The sequence below is a fragment of the Coenobita brevimanus genome, chromosome 23 (genome assembly GCF_032717465.1).
Source record: "Coenobita brevimanus isolate Jiangsu-jjx chromosome 23, ASM3271746v2, whole genome shotgun sequence".
NCBI lineage: Eukaryota > Metazoa > Arthropoda > Malacostraca > Decapoda > Coenobitidae > Coenobita > Coenobita brevimanus.
Genome location: NC_136976.1, coordinates 61,816,309 through 61,841,681, shown reverse-complemented (window position 1 = coordinate 61,841,681; position 25,373 = coordinate 61,816,309). Strand labels below are relative to the sequence as shown.

At 42.5% G+C, this 25,373-nt stretch overlaps 1 protein-coding gene and 1 non-coding gene across 2 annotated transcripts in view; one reads left to right on the top strand and one right to left on the bottom strand.

Annotated features, from left to right (window-relative positions):
• LOC145392990 (fat-like cadherin-related tumor suppressor homolog) overlaps nucleotides 1–25,373 on the bottom strand; it is a 569,943-nt gene that overhangs the window by 80,430 nt on the left and 464,140 nt on the right. The window contains exons 32-33 of the mRNA XM_080267295.1: nucleotides 23,750–24,160; nucleotides 23,147–23,338 (exon numbers count right to left, since the gene is read on the bottom strand). Coding sequence (XP_080123421.1) covers nucleotides 23,147–23,338; nucleotides 23,750–24,160 — 603 coding nt within the window. The remainder of the gene's footprint in view (nucleotides 1–23,146; nucleotides 23,339–23,749; nucleotides 24,161–25,373) is intronic.
• Nucleotides 9,155–9,230, top strand: TRNAP-CGG (transfer RNA proline (anticodon CGG)). Its single transcript has one exon. It is a non-coding gene; the product is annotated as a tRNA-Pro (tRNA).

Sequence of the window (25,373 nt, the reverse complement as noted above, 5' to 3'; positions counted from 1 at the left end):
CTCTTTCCACACGAGGTTTAGTAGGGGGTAAAGGTCACAGAGCCATTTGCATGGGGGTGAAAAAAGGCCTTGAAGTCAGCAAGATGAAACGTACGTCCTCTCACTTCGGAAGATGAGAGTACACTGATAACGCAGGGGCAGCCTAGAGGCCTGCTTTAGGGGTTATTCAGAGTTACCAATATTACTTCTTGAAACAGCTAAGTCTAGCACTGATATGATTGGCAGGAAATCTAGACAATACATTATAAATCTGGTAGTTCCAGGTGAATGTAAATATTCTCCCTTCCCTCCTTACATGTATATTTATTACGAAAATAGATTAGAGGCCTACTTAGGAGATATATAATCAGAGCTACCAATGTTAAATCTTGAAACAGCTTTGTGTAGCACTGATATGATTGGCAGGAAATCTAGACAATACATTATAAATTAGGTAGTTCCAGGTGAATGTAAATATCATTTAGGCTTCTCCCTTCTCTCATTACATGTATATTTATTACGAAAATAGATTATACGGCATATTTCAAGGGGAAAAAAACAGCGAAAATTAGCGAACGAGTGCACGTGAGGTGTTGTCAGGTGATAATTAGCCAATTCCAGGTGTATGGCACTCTCACTTACCTGATTTCTTACTTGTATATATTATTTGGTATAAGAATACGACATAGGGCTTATTTCAATGGATGAAATCAGTGAAAAATTCCAGGGAAGATTTACTTAGCGTAGCATGGCCGGGCAGGCGAGAGCATAGGGTAATGGAGGGGGGGTAGGGAGGGGAGTCAAGAACGGGGAGAAATGGCTAAATTGTCAACAATGGATGGGAGTACAGATGAGATTAGGAGTGCTGACTAGTGTTGGACATTGTCAGTACTGATAGATGATACAAGCCCCCACTGGAAAGCCCGGGTGAATTCAAAATAACACAGAATCACAAAAGCGACGCCCCGCGGTATGATCCCTTGCTCCCAAGCGTCACGAAAGTGACGCCCCGCGGTTAAGGGGTTAATCGTCAAAATTGCCGTTCCTTGTGTCAATCAACCATTGGCAGCTTTTTCAGGCCCGTGACCCCCGCTGTGCTCAGCCCTGGCTCCACTCCATTGCCTCCCCAAGACAGGCCCTCATGCTCCGAGCCACAGCCCAGCACATCAGGCATGGTGGAGTCACCACTCGACGTGAGTTTGCGCCTCTCTTCAGAGTCGTCTCCAGTGGGAACGCCATCACCACGACCCAGCGACGCACCCCTAGGTCATCTGCATGTGCTACTCTCAGACTCTGACAGTGATTAGACGCCAAGAACTTCTCCACTAGACCACACGGGAATTTACAGTGTTGTGCAGTGGAAAAAAAAAAAAAAAAAAAAACAGTGCATAGTGTTAAGGAATTTGAGTTCTGAATGAAAAGACAAAGATTTAATGGACTGTCAATGTAACGTAAGTTAACTACAGTGTGTTTTGTTTAGAAAATGGTTTTATGAGTGGAAAGACTTTAAGTGCAGAGTGCAACACTTATTTCATTAAGGTACAATGGAGCGCAAGTAAGACAAGAGTGCGCAGTGTTAAGAGAATGGAATTCTGAGTGCAAATGACTAAGTTCTGTGCAAGACTTCATGAACAGTGTACTGCAAGTGCTTCAGGAACTCCTTCTTACTGTCAGAGTCTGAGAGGAGGCGGGTTATTCATTGAGATGGCCAGGGACTTGCTGTAAGTACCCAGAATGTTTCATATTGTACTGTACTGTATTTTCCATACTTACCTCTAACACCTCATTTCACTCTTTTATGTCCCTTATTGGTGTGAACAGTGTCTTAGGTGCTATGCATGTGCAGTTTTGAGGTGTTTTTTCTGAGTCAGGCTAGGTTAGGGTCCATAACTATCAGTCCAAGAGCCAGGGACTTGTTGTAAGTACCCAGAATGTTTAATATTGTATAAACCTACCTCTAAAACCTCATTTTATGGTTCTTTTGCATTTATTTCACTCTTTCATGTCCCTTATTGGTGTGATTTGGGTCTTAAATAGGTGCTATGCATGTCCAGAGGGAGCTGTATAGGTGTTTTTCTGAGTTAGGGTCCATAAGTACAAGTCCAGGAGGCTGGGGCCCAATATCCGGACAGGATCACTATCTGGACATGCCTTTGGCTCTATTACATCGGATATTGGAGGGATTACTGTACTTTATTATACAGGTATACCTCGATATATGATACCCCTAGATATGATAACCCAGCTTAGCGATGAGGGTGGAAATACCACCATACCCAGCCTAATGACGGTCAAACCCCGGTTTAACGATGGATTTTGATTTTTTAAAACTGATTTTGATTATATTTTAGACTAAAATTGTGTTTATTTATAAACTGTTTTTGGACTTAGATTAAAGTGTTTTTGCCATAGGTGGGGTGAACACTGTCATTCTGGGGTAGAGTTTACTAAGCTTGATTTTTTTCCAGACTTATATTTGATGATTTTATATTTATTTTATTGGTTTTAGTGAGTTATTTACAGATGTTAGGCTTGGGTTAGCTCCTTTTACTGCTGTTAGGCTATTTAGATTGACTTTGATCTTGTTTTTGGCGTCATTTGGGTGGGTTTAGGACTTGGTTGGGGGGGAAACCCAAGGTTCAAAAATGCATCCCTAAATTTTACATGTTAAATCTACCCCAAGATATGATACCCCGCCTAAAGATGGGTTTTTACTTAAATAATTGCATCGTTAAACCAGGATATACCTGTATATATGTTATGTGAGCAATCATAAGGCTCACAAGTTCAATGCCCACTGCCTAACATACATGATCATTACTGTGATGGAAAAGTGGCTAGTTGAGAAAAAACTCCACATACACCTTGGATCTCAGTATAGAGTAAAGTCCGGCCTTGGTATACATCAGTTTGGCACATGATAAATTGATAGCACAAAAAACTAAAAGTTATTCCCAGTTTTGTGATAATGATGGCAAAATTCCCTTATATGATAAGTGTGGTGGCCATGTACAACAATCCTGTGCATACGCAGTGCCTCCCAAGCAAACCAACAGTCAGACATTTGAGCTAAGTTGGCCACCCAGTGTTTACATTCACTATGATTGTCTCCCTTTTGTTTTATAAATGCAAAGGCATTGGAACACCAATGCTACTGCCAAATATTGGTGCAAGTGTGCAAAAAATAGTGGTGTGTGTGATATGAAATGAAGTGACAACTTTTTTGTGTGTGAAGTACAGTACTGTACTGAAATTTGTGACTCAGAAATCACATATGGCAAAGGTGCTATCCCTAGTGGAAAGCATTGTGCTACTTAGGGCACTGAAGCAAGCCTTTATTAAAGCTTTTAGAGAATCTAGGTTATGTGACCTTTGACCCCCATGTATCCCCAATGAATCCTTGATATATCAGCCTTGGTAAATGATAAATTATCATGCAATGAGTTTTCACCTGACATAACCCCATCGCATACCAAAGCTTGACTGTAAATTGTGCATGATAAAACTATAAAACCTACAATAGAGTCATCTGTTAATCACCTCCTGGTTATTCCACTATGGTGTTAGGTGGTGGCAACCATCATCCACTCACTTGATGTTGTGATGCCTATTTCTTCCTTCATTTTCACCATTATTTTTTTGTGTCTGCCCTCCTCTCTTTCTATTTCTCCCATCTTTCGTGCCACTTTCTACTACTTTTCTTTCCTTTTCAGGTGATTTTACATTGAGTGACAACCCTTAATGGCTTCCTCTAAGCCAGGAAACCATTTACATCACTGGATGGTAACCAAATAATCAACCATACGTGTTCCCTACATGTCAACAAGCGAGTTGACAGAGGGTTAGTGCCCCTCCCTGTAAAAAACTAACTCAAGTCAAACGGCCACTCCTGACGGGATTATGACATCTGGCTATAGATAGATATATAGTTATTCCACTGCCCTGGAGAAAAAGAACTACAGTATTGAGTGCCTAACAATTGCTAAATCTTTTACTATTGCTACCTTGACAGACCTTTACATCAATCAGGAGTATATCATCTATTGTACAGTGGAGTGCACAGCCGATACAGTTTTCTGTATAGAGGCATAGGATAAATATGCAATGGGATGACTGAGTCTAATTTTGGGGTGGTTCAAGGAGAACTCTAAAGTGGTCTCCCCTCAAAAAGTTGGGGGAGTACTGGGGTGGCTAGGCATTTCAGAATTTTCAGGGTAGCTTAGTTGGTGCCACTGCCACTCCTCTGACTATGCTGTTATTTCTCTAAAGACTGGGTACAACTGCATGAGTTCTTACACAGAACATATAATAAATGTCCTACAGTCACGCCTTGGTAAGTGATGTGGTTGCATCAAGTGAAAACTCATCACATAACAATTTATCATATACTGAGGTCAATATAACATGGGCTCAACAGGGATAATGAGGGGGGCCAAGAACTACACAACTTAAAATCTCATCAAACATCTCTGCCATCCACCTGAAGTATGTCCTAGGCCAGTCAGAGTAATCACCAAGGGTCGCCCCCCAGTTCTGGAGGGTACCTTGATGATCACTCCAGGTCCTCTTGGGGAGGTGAGGAGAGATGGGGAGGGCAAAGCAGTGAAGGAGAAGGAGGGTGAAGCAGTGGAGTCGACGGATATCATAGCAGTGAGGCTGAAGGATTGCATAATGGTGAGGCCAAGGGAGAGCGTGGCCATGTGGTGGGGGGGGAGGGAGTGTGGCGGTGTGGTGGCAGGGGAGCACTGGGGTGAGCCAGGTGAAGATGAAGATGAGACAGACAAGACAGAGGCAGGTGAGGCAGGATGTAGCATTTGCAACCAACTCATTGATGACCTCGGTCATCCTCAATGCAGGTGGATGCTGCAAGAAGGAAGTACTGTAGGTGATGGTGGCCTACTGTGCTGACTTTTAATTGGTTGCCAGGAGCTCCTTGTGTGGCCTCAAATGTTGCTTTATGCTGTTCAATGCCATGTCACTCCTCACCAGGTTTGGGTTCCTTGTCCAGGATATATGAAATGGCCTTGTCCATCTATACAAACTCCAGGGTCTTGATGTCCAGAACATGAATAGGTTCATCCTCCCCTTCATCCTTGCCACTCTTCTGTGCCTCTGCCACCTATTTCCTTGGTTAAAAGCTCTTCAGTCTAGCTGCTCAGTGTGGCTGTCCAGAACCTCCTGCACATCAGCCTCATCCACCTTCTCAAAGCCTGCCTTGTGTGAAAGATCAAGGATTTCATGGCCAAAATTCTTCACTGCTGGGAGCCAACATGAAGGAGTGAACATACTCTGGTCATACTTGCCTTCAGGCAGTGTTCATTGTACTTGGCTGTACCTCCTTCCAAGGCCCCATGATGTTTTTCAAGGTGTTCTTTTGTTCGTTCATTTTTGAAGGCTCCAACATGTTTGCATGCGTTGGCTTTGGTCATCTAATGGCGGCTCTACATGCTGCTTGATCTCTGGCAGCTTCCCTATTCAGTCCCTCAACCTTGAGGTCATACACAATGACCTCATCCCAGGTCTTTTTCGGTTTATCTCCCACAACCCCATCCCTAACATTAACACGTCTCACTTTCTACACTGAACTATCATCCCCCATCCTCTCCACATGCCCAGACCATCTCAATCTACCTTTCTTCATCACAAAACCAATACACTCCAGTCCTATCCCACCCCTCAACTCCTTCATCGTAAACCTAGCCTCCCCAGGCCTCACACTTAGGGACGCACTCCGCATCCATCTAATCATTGTCATTTCTGTACGTTTGAACCTGCAAATATCCTCTTCCTTTACTGCCCAAGTCTCACTACCATACAGAATTACACTCCTAACACATGCTGCATGCAAAGATCCCACACCACGGAGGGACAGCCTTTTCAATGTCAGAGAAACAACAGCTCCCTGAACGTCTTCCAACCACTCCTCACTCTAGCCACACAGCTGGCTTCATCCCCACCTCCAGTACACAACATGTCTCCGAAATAACAAAACTCTTCCACACGGTCAAGAGAATCACGAGCAAGTTCAATCCTTTCACACCTGATAATCTCCACCAGCTCTCCCCAACACACTGCACACATGAAATTAGCATGTCTTGCTGCCTACCTCTAATACCACTAAATCTCTTATGCACCCACTTATCACAGACACTGCACAAGATGGAATTAATTCCCACACCCTTGTGGCAAATTGCACATGACCAATTTCCCTTTTCTCAAACAGTATCGCCACCATCTCTAGATACCATCACTTTTGTTTTATCTGCATTTACTCTTAAGCCCTTGTGCCCCATACCATCTCTCCACTTCCTAAATCTTTTCTCTGTCTCCCTTTCATTCTCTGCAATCAGCACCAAATCATCAGCATACCACATCTCCCACAGAAGTCAATTTCTGAAGTCACATGAGAGGGCTTCAAGTACCATGATAAACAACAAGGGGCTCAAAACTAACCCCTGGTGCACACCATCTTTCACGGAAAACTATCACTCAAATCTCCATTCACCCTTACCTGGGTGCGAGCACTCACATACATGGCCATAACCACCCTAACCAGCCACTTCTCCATCCCAAGCTCTCTCATTGCTCACTTCGCCACCTCTCTAGGGACTCTGCCAAAGGACTTTCTCCAAATCGACAAAAACAAAGTACACTTCCCTTTTCTATCCTATATATTTTGCCTGCAGCTGTCGAACAATGAATATGACATCAGTGGTCCCTCTGCCTGGCATAAACCCAAACTGCATCTCATCCAAATTCACTCTTTCTCTAATCATACCTTCTGGAACTCTGTCCATTACCTTCATTATCTGGTCTAAAAGCTTTATGCCCCTATAATTTCCTCTTTCCAGGGCACCACCCTTTCCCTCAAACATATTTACAGTTACACTCCTCAGCCAATCATCTGAGGCAACACACTTATATATTAACATATTGTCAGGTCAGTGATTAACCTCACTCCTGTATCTCCTGAGGCTTTCAATATTTCAGCAGTCAATCTAGACACACCTGCTGCTTCCCCACCTGCATCATGCCTATTGCCCCACTCACAGTAGCAGCATCAATCAAAGGTCAAGGGCCAAACACTGGATCTGCAGGCTCCAAACCTTCCCTGTCCCAGTCAAACTCCTCATTCAACAACCATCTCTAATGCTCTCTCCATGTGTCTTTAATATCCCCACTGTTCACCATTACCCTTCCTTCATCATTCTTCACACATTGCTCACCAGTGATATGCCTATTCTCCCTCTTCATCTGATTTTCCACCTTAAACATCCTTTTCTTCCCTTCTACATGCTTTAGGTTATCACATAAGTCTCTGTGACTCATACTTCATCCTGTAAACCTTTTTTCTAGTCCTACTCTTGGCAGTCAAGTCTTCCTCTCTGTTATGATCATTTTTCCATTCACGGAAAAGCCTCCTATGCTTCTTAACTGCAGCTTCTACACCCTCATCCCACCACCAAGTCACTTTATATCTTGGTGGGCCTCTTGTCCATCCATATATTGAATCAGTAACTCACAAGAGGTTGCTCTTAAGGGCTCGGTCCTGTTCAGTAACACTTCAGTTAACATCTCCCTGTTCAGCCACCACTCTCTCATTTCTCTATAGAAGGCATTCCTTACTGCTTGGTTTTTCAGCTTCCATATTTTCCTCCAAGGTGCATAGGTCCTCTTTTTCATCACCTGCTCCTTAAGCACCATGTCACATATCGATCACTTGTGTGGCTGCACACACTCCTTGCTCCTTATAACTTTAACATCCCTCACTAACCTCTTATCAGCTTCTCCTGACCAGGAAATAGTCTACCTAGCTGCTATTTCCCCCAGACTCAAATGTAATCAACCTACTCTCTCCCTTCCTAAAATGTGAGCTGCAAATAATCATGTTCTTTTGCCTCTCTAAACTTAAGTATCTTTTCCCTTTCCTGTGAGTGTTTTGATTTAGCTTGTGTGGTATGGTCTCGGGTACCACCACAACAATTCGCATTATCTACCCTCTGTACAATGCTGGTAAGGTCTTGAATTTTCATAATAAATATACAATATTACTCTTGCATGTTTCTATTGTAAGTTTTCCTTTTGCATTTTAGTTAGGGATAGGTATTGGTGAATCAATATACGAAAATTCAGGATGTGTCACCCATAAAGCCATTTTAACATGGGATCCTATGCTACACAAAGTGCGAATTAACAAACTGTGATGGGCTGTGTCGCACATATTCACACACTTTACGCGAGATGACTGTAAATATAATATATATATATATATATATATATTATATTTATGTGAGATGACTGTAAATATAATATATATATATATATATATATATATATACAGTGAACTCTCACATTTGGAGTTATTATTTGGTAAATTCACTTTTGGCGATGGGATGGGATTGTACACAACACTCTAACTTGGCGAGAGAAATCTCACATTTGGCAAGTTGTTTATAATAAAACTATAATAAAAATATATTTTATGCCAAATAATTTCAATAGTTTTTTTTTATTAATCTGAATTAATTTTGGCAAAATTTAGTTTGCATTGTGAAATTCAAGTCATGTCTTCTCAAACCTCTTGAAGTAGCCAGATTGTGCTAAAAGTAGTGAATTGGGCTAATTTTGGAAGCCCTGTGCTACTAAATTTTGAATTTCGCTCTCTATATATACTGTACATAATTATGATGGGCTACTTTATACCAAAATTGACTACTTTTGAGGCCTGTTTCCACTACTTTTGGTCACAAGACTCTGGCAACCCTGGTTCCAAGACAGCTTTGTTTACACTTCTCTGCCAGCCACCATCACGAGCAGTACACTTTTTTGCCAACCACCATCACATGTGCAGCATTTTGTCTGTGTTTTATTGTGATTCCTACCTGTGCTGAGGACCTGAGAACACATAATGGCTGATGAAACACAGAAATGTGGAATGGATGACCTTGGCAGACCACCAACTAAGGCATCCACGCACAATACACCACATGTACATCAGGCCCATTATTTTCTTATGTGAGTTTTTCTGTTTTGTATTGTTTCTTGGCAAAAATGAATTAAATTGAATCATGTTATGTGTGTTTATCACATGATTTACACCCAGTAATGTAATGTAGGTGGAAAATCAGTCCAGTCATGCATGCTCAGAACCAATTTATTTTTTTCCCATTAGGGGGGCACGGTGGCTCAGTGGTAGAGCATCGGATCCGGGATCAGGGGATCGCAAGTTCGAGCCTTGCCCGGGACTGTCGTGCCGGGAGTGGTAGTGTGCTCCTGTAACCTAGCAGGGCTATATGGCCATAGTTGCCTAGCTCACGGATTAAATCCCTTGTTCCCATTAGTTATTCAGTTCAGATTTGGCGAATTCCAGTTTGGCGAGGTTTTTTTTGCACCTATTACTCACCAACTGTGAGAGTTCACTGTGTGTGTATATATATATATATATATACTGTATATATACATACATACATATATACAGTGGAGTCTCTTTTATCTGAAAATCATGGGACTTTCAAAGTTTCATTTAATCGATTATTTCGGATAAAATCTATCTATCTATCTATTGCCAGACGCCTCAATCCCGTTTGGGGTGGCCACAAACAAATCGCCTCCAAGTCGCCCTGTCCCCCGCCATTTCACTGCCCTGCTCCCAACTCACACCCCCCTGTCTCATATACCTCTCCACCCCATCCCTCCATCTCATCCTCGGCCTCCCCCTCCCTCTTCCCCCCTCCACCTCACTCACATACACTCTCTTCGTCAGTCTCTCACCCTCCATCCTCTCCACATGGCCAAACCACCTCAGTGTGTTCTTCATAACGCTTCCTATCACATCCACATCCACACCACAACGCTCCTTTATATCCTCATTCGTCAGCCTGTCTCTCCACGTGACTCCACAGGCTCCTCTTAAATAACTCATTTCCACTGCTCTCACTCTTGACTTGTGTCCTTCCAACAATGTCCAAGCTTCACTTCCGTACGTTAGAGTTGGTATCACAATACTGTCATGTAGTAACTTTTTCACTTCCATGCTCACTTCCCTGTTTCTTATCACTGCTTTCAAAGAACCAGCAACCTTTCTTCCCTGCTGTACCCTTTCAAGCACTTCACCCTCCAAACCTCCATCCTTACTCATCACACTACCCAAATACTTAAACGTTCTCACATTTTCCAATTCCTCACCATCTAACCTCGCTGTACATTCACTAACTTCACTGTAATAATATGTAGGATACAAGGGAACAGTATTGTACTCACCCATCACCCATTTCTGGCGATGTCTAGCCCACCAACACCACCAGCACCCCAAAAGCCACTCAGCCATCAGCAAAACACTTAATACACTGTAGTAACTATGTATGTAACTGCACTTTTGTAACCGTAATAGAAACTGTCAACTTAAATAAATCTTCACTCAAACTTCAACCTTCACTAAAACATTTACGTTATTCACCGTAAACAATTTGAACAAATAAAGTCTTAAACATAATTGTTTTTTTCCTATTTTCTGTTTCCTTATTCAATCATTTCCATATCATCCACATTATCTCCCACATCAACCAAATATTCTGAGGTGGTGGATGCAGGTGAGGGAGTGGGCAACTCGCTCTGGTGACTAGCGGAGCAACCGTAAACTACCGCTAGTGGCGCGAAACAAGCCCACCATGTTTGAATTTTCGGATAGATTTCAGATTTTTGCGGTTAATCGAAATGAGAACGTTTTAGTAAAACTTACGGTTAATGGCATATTACAGTTAAAAGAATTTCGGATAAAAGAGACTCCACTGTATATATATATATATATATATATATATATATCATCATCCACTCCCACGTTGCCCCATGAGCAGCGTAGGAGCCCGGGGCTAGGCAGGTGGTCCTGACATTTAAGATGAGAGTGACTGGCCTCACTCATCCATGAGTGGCATTACATGGGCAATAAACCCAACCACCCCTTGCATATAAATCTTCACCGGCTCAATTTGATTGGAGCGCAATAATTACCCACTAAACCGTTAGGTGCCAAAATTTGGTTATATGGCTATCACCCAGCATAGTAAATGGTCTCCTGGTGTACAGGAAACCATTTGGCTTGTCACTCACTGCAGTCACTCATAGGCAGAAGGAAGAGGAAAGAATGAAGGGAAGAAGGACAGAAGAAGGAGTGTAAAGTCACCCATAGGCAGAAGGACGAGGAAAGACTGAAGGAAAGAATGGCAGAAGAGGATTGAAGGAAAGAAGGCTGGAACAGAGGAAAGGGCAAACACCTGAGAACAGCACTACATTGATTGAGTGGATGGTGAGTGCTCCCACCTATATATATATATATATATAGCAAACCCTCGATATAATGAACCCTTTTATAGTGAACTTTGGATATAACGACCAACCATTTCCAGAGCAAACTTCCGCCAGAAGGTCCCTATATCTGGCGAAAGTTCGCTCCCTGGCATGGTTAGTGTACTGTAACAGTACCACATTACACTATAGGCATTGTATTTATATGTATAACTTCATACAGGATGGTATTTACTTTACATGTACAGTACTGTATAACCATGTAAAACATTGAGTTCTCCATGTGAAACTTCACAGAGTAAATTCTGGTTGCACACGTAGGATTGAACGACTCCACGGATATAGTAACCTTGGGTTGGTAATCCCTCGGTTAATAATGACCATCGGATATAGCGAACTTTCGGATATAACGACATATCCCTCCTCCCAATTAGTTCGTTATATCGAATGTTTACTGTATATACTTATATATATATATATATATATATATATATATATATATATATATATATATATATATATATATATTTAAATACCTATATACATTATCTATCTATCTATCTATCTATCTATCATCTATCTATCATCTCTCTCTCTCTCTACACACACACACACAAACATATATATATATATATATATATATATATATATATATATATATATATAGTACATATATACAGTAAATCCTCATCTTCTGTGCCTCGGATGTTCTGCCAAAACTGCACGAACCGAGAAACATCAAAATGTGAAGTTAAGAATCAATGGGAAAAATAGAGAAGTGTACCGGTGGGACATGTACCTACCCTATTATAAAGTACTATAACACCAAACAGGCCCTACCCAAACTAAAATGAAGAGTGTTTACTAGTGCTAAAACAGCAGAACACAATAAACATGTCCCTGAAAAGACATTAAAGTTGTTATAAAGAGCTGCAACACCAAAAATCCTTCCCAGAAATAAAGTAAAGACTGGCTTGAGTGGCAGGTGTAGGTGTGTTGAGGGTAGATGAGCTAGTTAATAGGTGACATGGGCCTCTCTGGGGAAGCCCCATCACCTATGCCGAAGCCCTCGAAGTTGAACTCAGGCTCCAGCACCTCCACTTCCTCTTTGTCCACTTCTCCTCCTTCATCCACCCCCACTTGCATGTCCAAGTCTTGCAGAATAACAGCCATATTCTCTCTCATGATAATATAGTGTGATCCGGGCTTGTCTCTGCTCCTTCATGTTTCTCTTGTAGATGGTCATCACTTGAGACTTCACATCACTTAAGGTCGATAGGATGTTGGTAGCCTCAGGCATAGTCCTGGTGTATGCATCGAAGGTGGTTGCCATGTCGGTTATGGTGGACAGGGTGGTCGCAAGATGGCTGCCAACAAATGAGCATCAGTATGCGTCGTCAGCTGCCGGCTGGGAGCATCAAATTGTGGGGAAATTTGCAAATTGTGAGACAACTCGGAAACTTTTTTCTTGCGTGAAAAACGAGGCATTGAAGTAAAATGTCCAAACATGAGGACTTACTTGTAAACCCTCGTTTTTTGCAGCTTGGATGTTCCGCCAAAACCACGTGAAATGCGAAATGTCGAACTGCGAAGTTAAGAAACACTGTGAAAAATAGAGAAGCGTTCCAGTGGGACATGTACCTATCCTATCAGAAAGTACTATAACACCAAACAGGCCCTACCCAAAATTAAATGAAGAGTGTTTACTAGTGCTAAAACAGCAGAACACAATAAACATGTCCCTGAAAAGACATTAAAGCTGTTATAAAGAGCTGCAATACCAAAAATCCTTACCAGAAATAAAGTGAAGACTGGCTTGAGTGGCAGGTGAAGGTGTGTTGAGGGTAGATGGGCTAGTTAATGGGTGACAGGCCTCTCTGGGGAAGCCCCATCACCTACGCCGAAGCCCTCGAAGTTGAACTCAGGCTCCAGCACCTCCACTTCCTCTCTGTCCACTTCTCCTCCTTCATCCACTCCTGCTGGCACGTCCAAATCTTACAGAATAGCAGCTATATCCTGTCTCTCATGAAAATATCATGTGATCCGGGCTTGTCTCTGCTCCTTTATGTTTCTGTTGTAGGTGGCCATCACTTGAGACTTCAGATCACTCAAGGTCGATAGGATGTTGGTAGCCTCAAGCATAGTCCTTGTGTATGCATCAAAGGTGGTTGCCATGACGGTTATGGTGGACAAGGTGGTTGTAAGATGGCTGCCAACAAATGAGCATCAAAATGCGTCGTCGGCTGCCGGCTGGTGGCATCAATTTGTGGGGAAATTCGTGAATTGTGAGACAACTCGGAAACTTTTCTTGCGCAAAAAATGAGGCGTCGAAGTATAATGCATCCAAATACGAAGACTTACGGTACAGTGGCATATATAGGTCCGTGGAAAGGAGGAGGCCACAGGGGTGAATCCAGAATTTTGTTAAGGGGGGGGCCAGCGAAGCGAGCCTCTACAGCTGGGGGATCTGGGGGGGTGGTGTAAGCCGCCCCAGGAAATTTTTTGGAAATCAAGCACTATTAGGGGCATTTTGAGGCCTCAGGAGTGATACATTGCACTTATTTGATATTCAGTGGCAAAACAATACAAAGAAGTTTAAGTATCTTGGCTGAAACAAAAATGAGCTGTTTGAAAAATATTTAAATAGGGAATTCTACAGTACCCGGTATGTATAAAAAAAAAAAAAAAATGGTAGATCATATGCAATTGTTGATTCCTACATTCCTGGAAGCTGCAATGTTCATTTTTATATGAAACATTTAAAAAATTAAACTAAAACTCGCATTAATGACTTAGAGAGAGAGAGAGAGAGTACTGTGTATGAAACACTGAGCAAATTAAACTATAACTCGCATGAATGAAGTTGAGAGAGAGAGAGAGAGAGAGAGAGAGAGAGAGAGAGCTTACTAAAGTCGTGTGAAAGTTGATCATTTGAAATCAAGCAGCCTATTTTTACGGCTGAATTCACTGATTACTTGTATATGTATTTAGATCTGCAGATGTAGGCCTACTGGGACAAAAGGGGGGGGCCATGGCCAAGTGGCCCCCCCCCCATATACGCCACTGTTACTGTATATATATATAGATAGATAGATAGATATACAGGATATATAAAATAGATAAATAGATATATAGGTAGATAAACAGATAGATAGATAGGTAGATATAGAGAGATAGATAGATATATAAGAGATAGATAGATAGACAGACAGATAGATATAGATATAGATAGATAGATAGGTAGATATAGATATATAGATAAATAGACAGAAAGATATACTGTATATATATATATATATATATATATATATATATATATATATATATATATATATATATATATATATATATATATATATATATATATATATATATATATAGATATAGTGTATTTATATATATATATATATCATCAGCAGCAGCCATTGAGGTCCAGTGCAGGACCGGCCTACCGCTACCGAAGCAGAGATGATACAGCCAATGTATCTCTACCCAGTGGCTTGGGCTGTCTGGTAGAGACCGTATGTAGGGTGGGAAGTGCTTGTGAGTGTGATTGTAGTGTTGTGGTGGCTTTGGATGTGTGTGTAGTCTGTGAACCAAGTGTAATCGGCCCACCTTAAGCCAACTGGGTGCAAGCATACTAGTATGCGACACTGGTTCAACCACAGCACCCTTTGCGTCCGCGAAAGTAGCAAGTGGCTTGGTGAACGCTTTCCAAAGTTTTTACAACTCTGGCGGAAGGCGAACCCATGCTCACCAGCGTGCGAAACACACACTCTACCACTGTACCACAAAGGCTCCATATATACTGTATATATATATATGTACTGTATATACACACACACATATACGGTAAGTCTATCTATCTATCTATTACTAGACGCCTCAATCCTGTTCGGGGTGACCACAAACAAATCACCTCCATGTCGCCCTGTCCCACGCCATTTCACCGCCCTGCTTCCAACTCACACCCCCCTCTCTCATATACCTCTCCACCCTATCCCTCCATCTCGTCCTTGGCCTCCCCCTCCCTCTCCCCCCCTCCACCTCACTCACATACGCTCTCTTCGTCAGTTTTCACACTCCATCCTCTCCACATGGCCAAACCACCTCAGTGTATTCCTCCTAACACTTCCTATCACATCCACATCCACACCACAACGCTCCTTTATATCCTCATTTGTCAGCCTGTCTCTCCATGTGACTCTACAGGCTCCTCTTAAATAACTCATTTCCACTGCTCTCACTCTTGACTTGTGCCCTTCCAACAACGTCCAAGTTTCACTTCCATACGTTAGAGTTGGTATCACAATACTGTCATGTAGTAACTTTTTCAATTCCATGCTCACTTCCCTGTTTCTTATCACTGCTTTCAAGGAACCAGCAACCTTTCCTCCCTGCTGTACCCTTTCAAGCACTTCACCCTCCAAACCTCCATCCTTGCTCATCACACCACCCAAGTACTTAAACGTATTCACATTTTCCAATTCCTCACCATCCAACCTCGCTGTGCATTCACTGACTTCACCTCTCTCAAAGACCATCACTTTACTCTTCCCTACATTCACCTTTAAATTTCATTTCTTACATACTCTCCCAAACTCATCCACCAAGCTCTACACTAGCTAAAGTAAAACACCTGATACTGCATAGTACCCCCCTCTCACCAGTTCAACATTCAGCATCGAGTGGGATATTGTGTTACTATCTGTCTCGACCCTCTATCCTAAAAACTTTCCCATGAGTAAAAGATGAAAGCTATGCATAACATACAATACAGTATTGATACAGTACAGCAATACTGTACAGTATAATCCCAGTTAATTGGGAAGCTGGGGGAATTTTTCCTTGACATGGATGTGATAGGAAGCGTTATGAGGAACACACTAAGGTGGTTTGGCCATGTGGAGAGGATGGAGGGTGAAAGACTGACGAAGAGAGTGTATGTGAGTGAGGTGGAGGGGGGAAGAGGGAGGGGGAGGCCAAGGATGAGATGGAGGGATGGGGTGGAGAGGTATATGAGAGAGGGGGGTGTGAGTTGGGAGCAGGGCAGTGAAATGGCGGGGGACAGGGCGACTTGGAGGCGATTTGTTTGTGGCCACCCCAAATGGGATTGAGGCGTCTTGCAATAGATAGATAGATAGATATATACTCTTAAACATAGGCTACATCATTGCAGTATATACAATACCACTCAAATACAGAGCCACAAAAATAATACCATTTGAAGCATAACCTCCTCTTAAATTTACCCTATAGATATGACACACATGAATGCAGTCTTGCAGGAGTGCATAATGCACTCAGTAAGTTCATTTTGCTAAACATTTTTTGTTATTCTATTCATAAAACATGGAAAAATAAACTAAAGAAATAAATCCTGAGCATTTAATGGTGAACTGATGATTAGGAAAGAAGTGTTGTACAGTAAAATTATCATGACTCCCTTGCTCAGTTGTGTACGGCAGCGGCCCACCAATTCATTCCTCAAATGCATTCTAAGATGAATTTATACATCATCTTAGAATGCACTTGCACTGGCAGAGAAGTTAAAATCTAGCTGACAGAAATGAAGGTTTGCTTTTTGGATAAAATTACTGTGCTTGCATCATCATCTAATCCTGTGTTGCCCCGTGAGGAGCCCAGGAGCCCAGGGCTAGGCAAGTCAGTCCTGACATTTAAGATGAGAGTGACTGGCCTCACTCATCCATGAGTGGCAAATTAACTGTATTATCTGAGAACCAGCTGCATGGCGAGTGAGGGGGGGTAGAGTACGGCGGTCAGGCAATGTATAAATTTGAGGGAAGCAGCCCTATACTTAAGTGTGAGTAAGGGAGTCGTGATAATTCCATTGTACAAAACTTCTTTCCTAGTCATCAGTCTATCTATCTATCTATCTATTGCCAGACGCCTTAATCTCGTAAGGGGTGACCAGAAACAAATCGCCTCCATGTCACCCTGTCCCCCGCCATTTCACTGCCCTCCTCCCAACCCACACCCCCCCCTCTCATATACCTCTCCACTCCATCTCATCCTTGGCCTTCCCCTCCCTCTCCCCCCTCTACCTCACTCACATACACTCTCCTCATCAGTCTCTCATTCTCTATCTTCTCCACATGGCTGAACCACCTCAATGTGTTTCTCCTAACGCTTCTTATCACATCCACATCCACACCACAACGCTCCTTTATGTCCTCATTTGTCAGACTGTCCCTCCATGTGACTCCACATGCTCCTCAGACAACTCATTTCCACTGCTCTCACTCTTGACTTTTGTCTTTCAAACAAACTCCACGCTTCACTTCCATACGTTTGAGTTGGTATCACAATACTGTCATGTAGTAGCTTTTTCACTTCCATGCTCACTTCCCTGTTTCTTATCACTGCTTTCAAGGAACCAGCAACCTTTCTTCCCTGCTGAACCCTTTCAAGCACTTCACCCTCTAAACTTCCGTCCATACTCATCACACTACCCATGTACTTAAATGCATTCACAGTCTCCATTTCCTCCTCATCCAATCTCACTGTATATTCACTGACCACTTTTCTTGAAGACCATCACTTTACTCTTCCCTACATTCATCTTTAGATTCTGTGTCTTACACACTCTTCCCAACTCATCCACCAAGCCTTGCAGCTCCCCTCTATCTTCCCTTAACAACACAGTATCATCTGCAAACAACAGCACAGGGAGTTTCCAAACACTGCCCTCTCTCACTAGGGCCACTCCAACATCCACTGCCCTACCATGTATCTCTTTTATAACCCCATCCATATACAGATTGAACAACCAAGGAGACATGACACATCCCTGTTTCAATCCAACCTTGAAATAGAAAAATTCACCCAGTTCACTATCCACACGCACTGCAGCTTTAGCACCCTCATACATACTCTTCACGGCCTTCAACAACTTCCCATCTACTCCATACATTCTTCATACTTTCCACAATCCTTGTCTATCCACCCTGTCATATGCTTTCTCCAAATCCATGAAGGCTGCATACAACTTCTTTCCCTTCTCTAGAAACTTTTCCACTAGAGATCTAAGAATGCATATCTGATCTATACTTCTTTCCCTTCTCTAGAAACTTTCCCACTAAAGATCTAAGAATGAATATCTGATCTACACAACCTCTTCTCTTCCTAAAACCTCCCTGTTCTTCTCCAACTAATTCCTATGTTATTTCCCTAACTCTGTCAATAAGTATCCTACCATATACTTTTCCTATTACACTAAAAAAGCAAATGCCCCTGTGATTACCACATACTTCTTCTTCCCTTTTTCCTTTGTACAGGGGAATAATTATACCTGCTTTCCAATTCTCCATGACTCTACCTTCCTCCCAGGCCAATCTGCACATCTTCCACATCCATTCTATTACTATCTCTCCCCCATACTTCAGCATTTCACCACACACTGCATAAATTCCCAGGGCCTTCCCCACTTTAACTTTCTTCATTGCTTCCACAATTTCCACCCTACTGCTCTCTTCTCACATCCCTCCTTCTCCCAGCCATTCCCCAGCCACTTATACCTGCATTACTTTCATTCTCTATGTTCAACAATTCATTAAAGTGTTATCTCCATCTGCTCACTTTTTTCCCCTTCTTCACTAGTAATCTACCATTTTTATTTTTAATTCCCCAACTAACTTCTTTGGCACCTTGTCTAACTCTCTTTACCTCTTCCTGAACATTTTCTTACATTCCCTTTACTTTACACTCAAATTCCTTCCAAATTCCTCATCCACTCTCTTCTTACTCTCTCTTACCAATCTATTCATCTCTCTCTTTCATCTCTCAACTTCTTTGACGCCCCTGTTTCTCATCCACTTACTATATGCTTTCTTCTTTTGTGCCACTGCCTCTCTCACCTCTTCACTCCACCAAGCTGTTCCCTGCATCCCCTTTCATCTTCTCTTCATCCCACACACCACCTCACATGCTGCACAGATTTCTTCTGTGAATATCTTGCACACACCTTCCACATCCCCCATCTGTTCCAATCTATATTTACCCAATCGCTCCTCCACTTCCCTCTTATATTCTCCCGTCTTTCCATCCTCTTGTAACTTTTCTACCCTCCTTGTAAGAACTACTTCCTTGTGTCCTTCCCTACTTCTATTTCTCCATTTTGTTTGGACTCTAAATCTGGCCACCACCAACTGGTGGTCTGAAAGTCTGTTCCCCCAATCTCTATATACTCCTGCATCCATTACACACCTTCTTATCCTTTCATCCACACACACATAATCAATCATTGCCTTCCATTCATTCAGTTCACCATCCACCCTTCTCATCACTTGCAATGTATACCAATGGATCATATTGTGCCTGAAAAGGGTATTAGCTATCACCAGCCCCCTCCTGGCACAAGTGTCCACTAAAGCACTGCCATTCTATCCATCTCTGCAGGCACACCCCACTCACCAATTGTTCCATCCATCTTCACATTCCCTACTTTTCCATTCATATCTCCAATCAAAAACACTCTCTCATTCCTTTCAAACTTTTCTAAGCATGCTTCCACATTTGTCCGGAACTCTTCTTTCGCTTTGCTTGCACGATCTTGCGTTGGCGCATACATGCACACAATTGCCCACACTTGTAATCCAACTTTCACTATTACCCACACAGTCCTTGAGCCAACTGATCCATACTCTCTTATATTCTCCTTCCATCTGTTACTCACAACAATACACACTCCTTCTTTTGTTTTCTCATCTCACCCACTCCTGCGCATATACCCCATCCATACTCCCATTCTCTCACACTCTCACCTACACTCACCTCACCATTTAGTTTCAGTTAATCTACATACATCCACTTTTGCATCCTCAAGCACCTAGACAATCTCTCTTTCTTTCACTTCATCATTTGCACCCCTTACATTCCATGTAGCTATCTATACCAAGTCCTTTGTTCAGTCCTTAGTCGTCACCTTTTGGTCAGACCTGGGCCAAGGCTTCTTGTTCGTCTATCTATCTATCTATTGCCAGACGCCTCAATCCCGTTTGGGGTGGCCACAAACAAATCGCCTCCAAGTCGCCCTGTCCCCCGCCATTTCACTGCCCTGCTCCCAACTCACACCCCCCTCTCTCATATACCTCTCCACCCCATCCCTTCATCTCATCCTCGGCCTCCCCCTCCCTCTTCCCCCCTCCACCTCACTCACATACACTCTCTTCGTCAGTCTTTCACCCTCCACCCTCTCCACATGGCCAAACCACCTCAGTGTGTTTCTCATAACGCTTCCTTCTTGTTCGTAATTTTAGTTAATCGTTTTCCGGGAAGGGGCACTAACCCTCCGCCAACCCAGTTGTTGTCACGTAGGGAACACGTGTTGGTTGGTTATAAGGTTACCACCCAGTGCTGTAAATGCTTTCCTAGTTTACAGGAAATCATTTGGCTTGCCACTCAGTGTAGAGCTACCCCAAATACAGGGTATCACTACACTAAGTGGGTGGATGATGAGCATCCCCACCTACCAATATTACCTGGTAATCAGCTTTTGCTCGCTGAATTACAGCACTAGCATGTGATCTGGGCGTTACTGTTACTGAAACAAACAAATGAACACAGCTTCCCGAGTTCAATTCATGTATTTTTCAATAGTCATTCCTTTTTTAATGCGTATAATTGGTACTAAACCCAGTGTATGATCATGAAATTGTGCGATAACCGTATCACAGAACCTATTGGATTTTTTCTAACTGGTACTCTGCATCCCACTCAGACCCAAGTTTTCCCTTTTACAAGTGACAAAAAGGGCACAAGTAGGAAGGAACACATACCACGGACACTTGAGATGGACTTGAGGAAGGAGTTCTGAGGCTAGAGGGTGGAGAGGTAATTGTCTCAACGACCTGGAAATAACTCTTCAGGTAGGGCCTCATCTCTGAATCCCTCAAAGTCACTAGAAACCATCAATACTGCACCATCACTACTGGCAGAAACCAGTTCAGGTGCACAATAATGATGGTTTTAGTCACAAATTGCACAATAACGGTAGGAGTGCAGATTTTCATCTTGCAGTGACAACAAAAACCACTATAGTATATACACTATATACGCAACACATAATGCTATATATACTTGGGACCAGCTTGCTAAGATTCCCCTACATCATCATTACATTTATTTTTCAGCAAATTTTACAGAAGGCCCATAATTAAATTCAATCCCATTACTAGAGAGAGAGAGAGAGAGAGAGAGAAGGGGGGGGCAGGGAGAGTAAACACTTATGTTAGCTGCACTGAGGTCAAAATCACCTGCAGTGGCTTAAGTAAACATTTGTCTCCATCACTGGCAGGTTAAGACAAATTGTATTTTTTCCCCTTTCCATTGTTTGGAAACTCCCTGTACTGTTGTTTGCAGATGATACTTTGTTGTTGAGTGAAGATGAAGGGGAGAAGGGGAGCTGCAAGGCTTGGTGGATGAGTTTGGGAGAGTGTGTAAGAAACGGAATCTAAAGGTGAATGTAGGGAAGAGTAAAGTGATGGTCTTTGAGAGAGGTGAAGTCAGTGAATGTACAGCGAGGTTGGAAGAGTAAAGTGATGGTCTTTGAGAGAGGTGAAGTCAGTGAATGTACAGCGAGGTTGGATGGTGAGGAATTGGAAAATGTGAGTACGTTTAAGTATTTGGGTAGTGTGATGAGTAAGGATAGAGGTTTGGAGGGTGAAGTGCTTAAAAGGGTACAGCAGGGAAGAAAGGTTGCTGCTTCTTTGAAAGTAGTGATAAGAAACAGGGAAGTGAGCATGGAAGTGAAAAAGTTACTACATGACAGTATTGTAATACCAACTCTAACGTATGGAAGTGAAGCCTGGACGTTGTTGGAAGGACACAAGTCAAGAGTGAGAGCAGTGGAAATGATTCATTTAAGAGGAGCCTGTGGAGTCACATGGAGAGACAGGCTGACGAATGAGGATATAAAGAAGCGTTGTGGTGTGGATGTGGATGTGATAGGAAGTGTTATGAGGAACACACTGAGGTGGTTTGGCCATGTGGAGAGGATGAAGGGTGAAAGACTGACGAAGTGAGTGTATGTTAGTGAGGTGGAGGGGGGGAAGAGGGAGGGGGAGGCCGAGGATGAGATGAAGGGATGGGGTGGAGAGGTATATGAGAGAGGGGGGGTGTGAGTTGGGAGCAGGGCAGTGAAATGGCGGGGGACAGGGCAATGTGGAGGCGATTTGTTTGTGGCCACCCCAAACGGGATTGAGGCGTCTGGCAATAGATAGATAGATAGATTTATTTTTCTCTATTTCTATTTCTTTCTTTTACAACAATTGGATGACTTGAAAATGAGTAAGAAAGGGAGAAATATGTAGCTGCGACAGGAGAAAGAAAGGAAGGAAAGAAGAATGGAACAAGGAGGAAGAGGAAAAGTGGGAGAAAAAATACAGAAGGGGAGAGATGAGAGACAGACTGGCATGGTCCGTTAATATGAGCATTTATAATGAAAAACATACCCCTACAAACACAGGACTGGTTTGCATAGTACCCCTAATTTAACAAATGACTACGTAAACCGGCTACTGTGCGAACACTTACTGGGTAACCTTTATTCTTATTCAAAACTGCTCTACGTAGCATTATAGGTATAGGCTGGTGGTGGTCAAACATCAAACCCATTTTCCCCATGGGTTATAATACTCTACCTGCTTGTAACACCAGGAGCCTCCTGTGCAGTACATTGACATTTTATCATGCCTATTACTGAATTTAAGGTTGTTTTTCTATGTCTGAACAATCATACAGTACAGGTACAATACTGAAACAGTAGCATCCCCCTGGCAGCTTTATGTCAAATTTGAGAGAGTTTACTGAAAAGCTTCCACACAAAATGAGCAGTAACACACAGTACCTGAGACAAGAACAAGTATATTGGTGCGAGAAGAAAGTGGTGGAGATCCATGGTCAGTGGCAGTAAGGGTGAGGTTGTACATGGCTCTGGATTCACGGTCCAGTGTCTGTGTAACGCTAAGGATCCCTGTCTGTCGGTCCAGCTGGAAGATGCTGCTTCCTTCTAGGCCATATGTCACCTTCCGATTAGCTCCTGGGAAGTCAAAAAATTATTTCAGAATACACTTAAACACCATATCACTAAGTTTTGAAAATGCAATACTGTATATAGCTAACTTACACATTTTCTATGAAGATGACCCATTTGGGAAAGTAAACTATGGAACATAACAACCAATAAGCAAAATGAAAACGTCAATCAGACTTTGCACTTCTGTGTCATAAAGGTAACTGTACAGGGTTCCTTGATGCAGTATGCTGTGGTGCTTTTCTTCATAACTTCTTAGGTCTTTGAGTCCATGGCAAGTTATTCAATATCCTTGAAAACATGGCCACTGCATCATTCACAGTACCACAATTACTCCAACTAGTTGTTATCCTACGTGAATAAAACTGGTAATAAACTACTCACAGCAAAAACACTACATTCACTTGTGCCTCTCACCTTTATCTGGATCAGATGCATGAACTTTCATGAGCAATATATTTTCAGGAGAGTTTTCTGGAACATTAATGCTGTAACTGGGAACACTGAACACTGGAGCATTGTCATTGACGTCTGTGATCTCGATCTCAACCTGACAAGTGCAATACCAGTCCAGGTTTCCTCCATCTTTAACAATGGCCTGTAGAATGAAGTGTGGCTGCCTTTCACGGTCCAATTTCTTGGCAATGCTTAGCTGGCCAGACTTGACATCCATTTGGAAGAGTGAGGCACCCTGACCAGTGATGGAGAACTGAGGTGTGGAGGTGAGATCTGGATCAGTGGCTACGACAGTGAGTAGTGGGGTACCAGGCAGTGCAGCCTCACTAATTGTGTGGTGGTAGATTGGTGTTGTGCACAGTGGACCATTGTCTGAGGAATAAAGAGATATATATCAATCATCATCATCCTGCTCTCTTTTTCCCACCTGGGGTAAGACAGGGTCCCGAAGGCTGGGGAAAGAGAAACAATACAGTATAGGAAGAACTAATCAACAGCATTCCCAGTGAACTAGTCCACACACTCATTCACTCACCATTCAGACCCCTAGAATCCTAATTTCACCTCAAAGACATGAACATTCACACTTAATTTTTTTTTTCTTCATTAATGTATCACAATACAATCCAATACTATCAGTCAATCCAACGACTATCAAATTAAAAAATGAGTGCTAAACAGTTTTCATGTTCTCTGTGTTACACAGTTCAACTACCAACTTGATTCTGTCAGTTCCACAGCTTCATCAACCTCCATACAGTTAAATGCATCTATGCTGTACTGTACAGTACAGTACATGTACTCTGTGCACTGACAAAAATCCCACTTGCCAAGTTCAACAGCCATAGTTATGCTAAAAGATGGCATCATGCATCCTCACAAACTATCACAAGGACACTGATGAGGATGAAATTTACTGTGAAAAGTACCTTATTTATGTATCAATGAAGGTGTAAAAGTATCAGCTGAGGTGTCTTTACATTTGTCAGCAAGCCTCACAGAAAAGCACTGAAAATAGCAATATTATCATCATAATCATTCTAACCCCATTTCCCACTAACACTGAGAACTAGGAATGGAAATTTCAAAAGCATATACAGTGGGCTGGCATAGTGCACGAATGGATGGGCAGTCCACAATCTCATGCACTATGATTTCATGTACTGTGAATACATAATCTTATGGGAAATATAACAGATGGGCAGGACCTCCTCAAACCTTAATATTTTTTTAACCTTTGAGATATAATAAAAGGAAAATTTTTACGACATATACTACAGATACAGCTAAAATAACAAAAATATGGTCAGTCACCTTAAAAACAGTAGATGACAGGCCTGATGGACTTAAATAGCACGGGATTTGAGGCGTGGCAACACACTCAGAGTGCCCCTGCCGCACCACATGTTTAACGTTTGCCAGTGTTGAATTATTCCAGGTTTTGACAAAGAAATTTATGGCCTGTTGAATGTTATATTTCTTCCAGATTGCAGCAACAGTCATTATGGTGGGGGTTGCAGGTATGTCAGGTGAACCAGGTGAGTCAGGTGGGGCTGTGGAGGTGGGGGTGGAGGCAGCTGGTGAG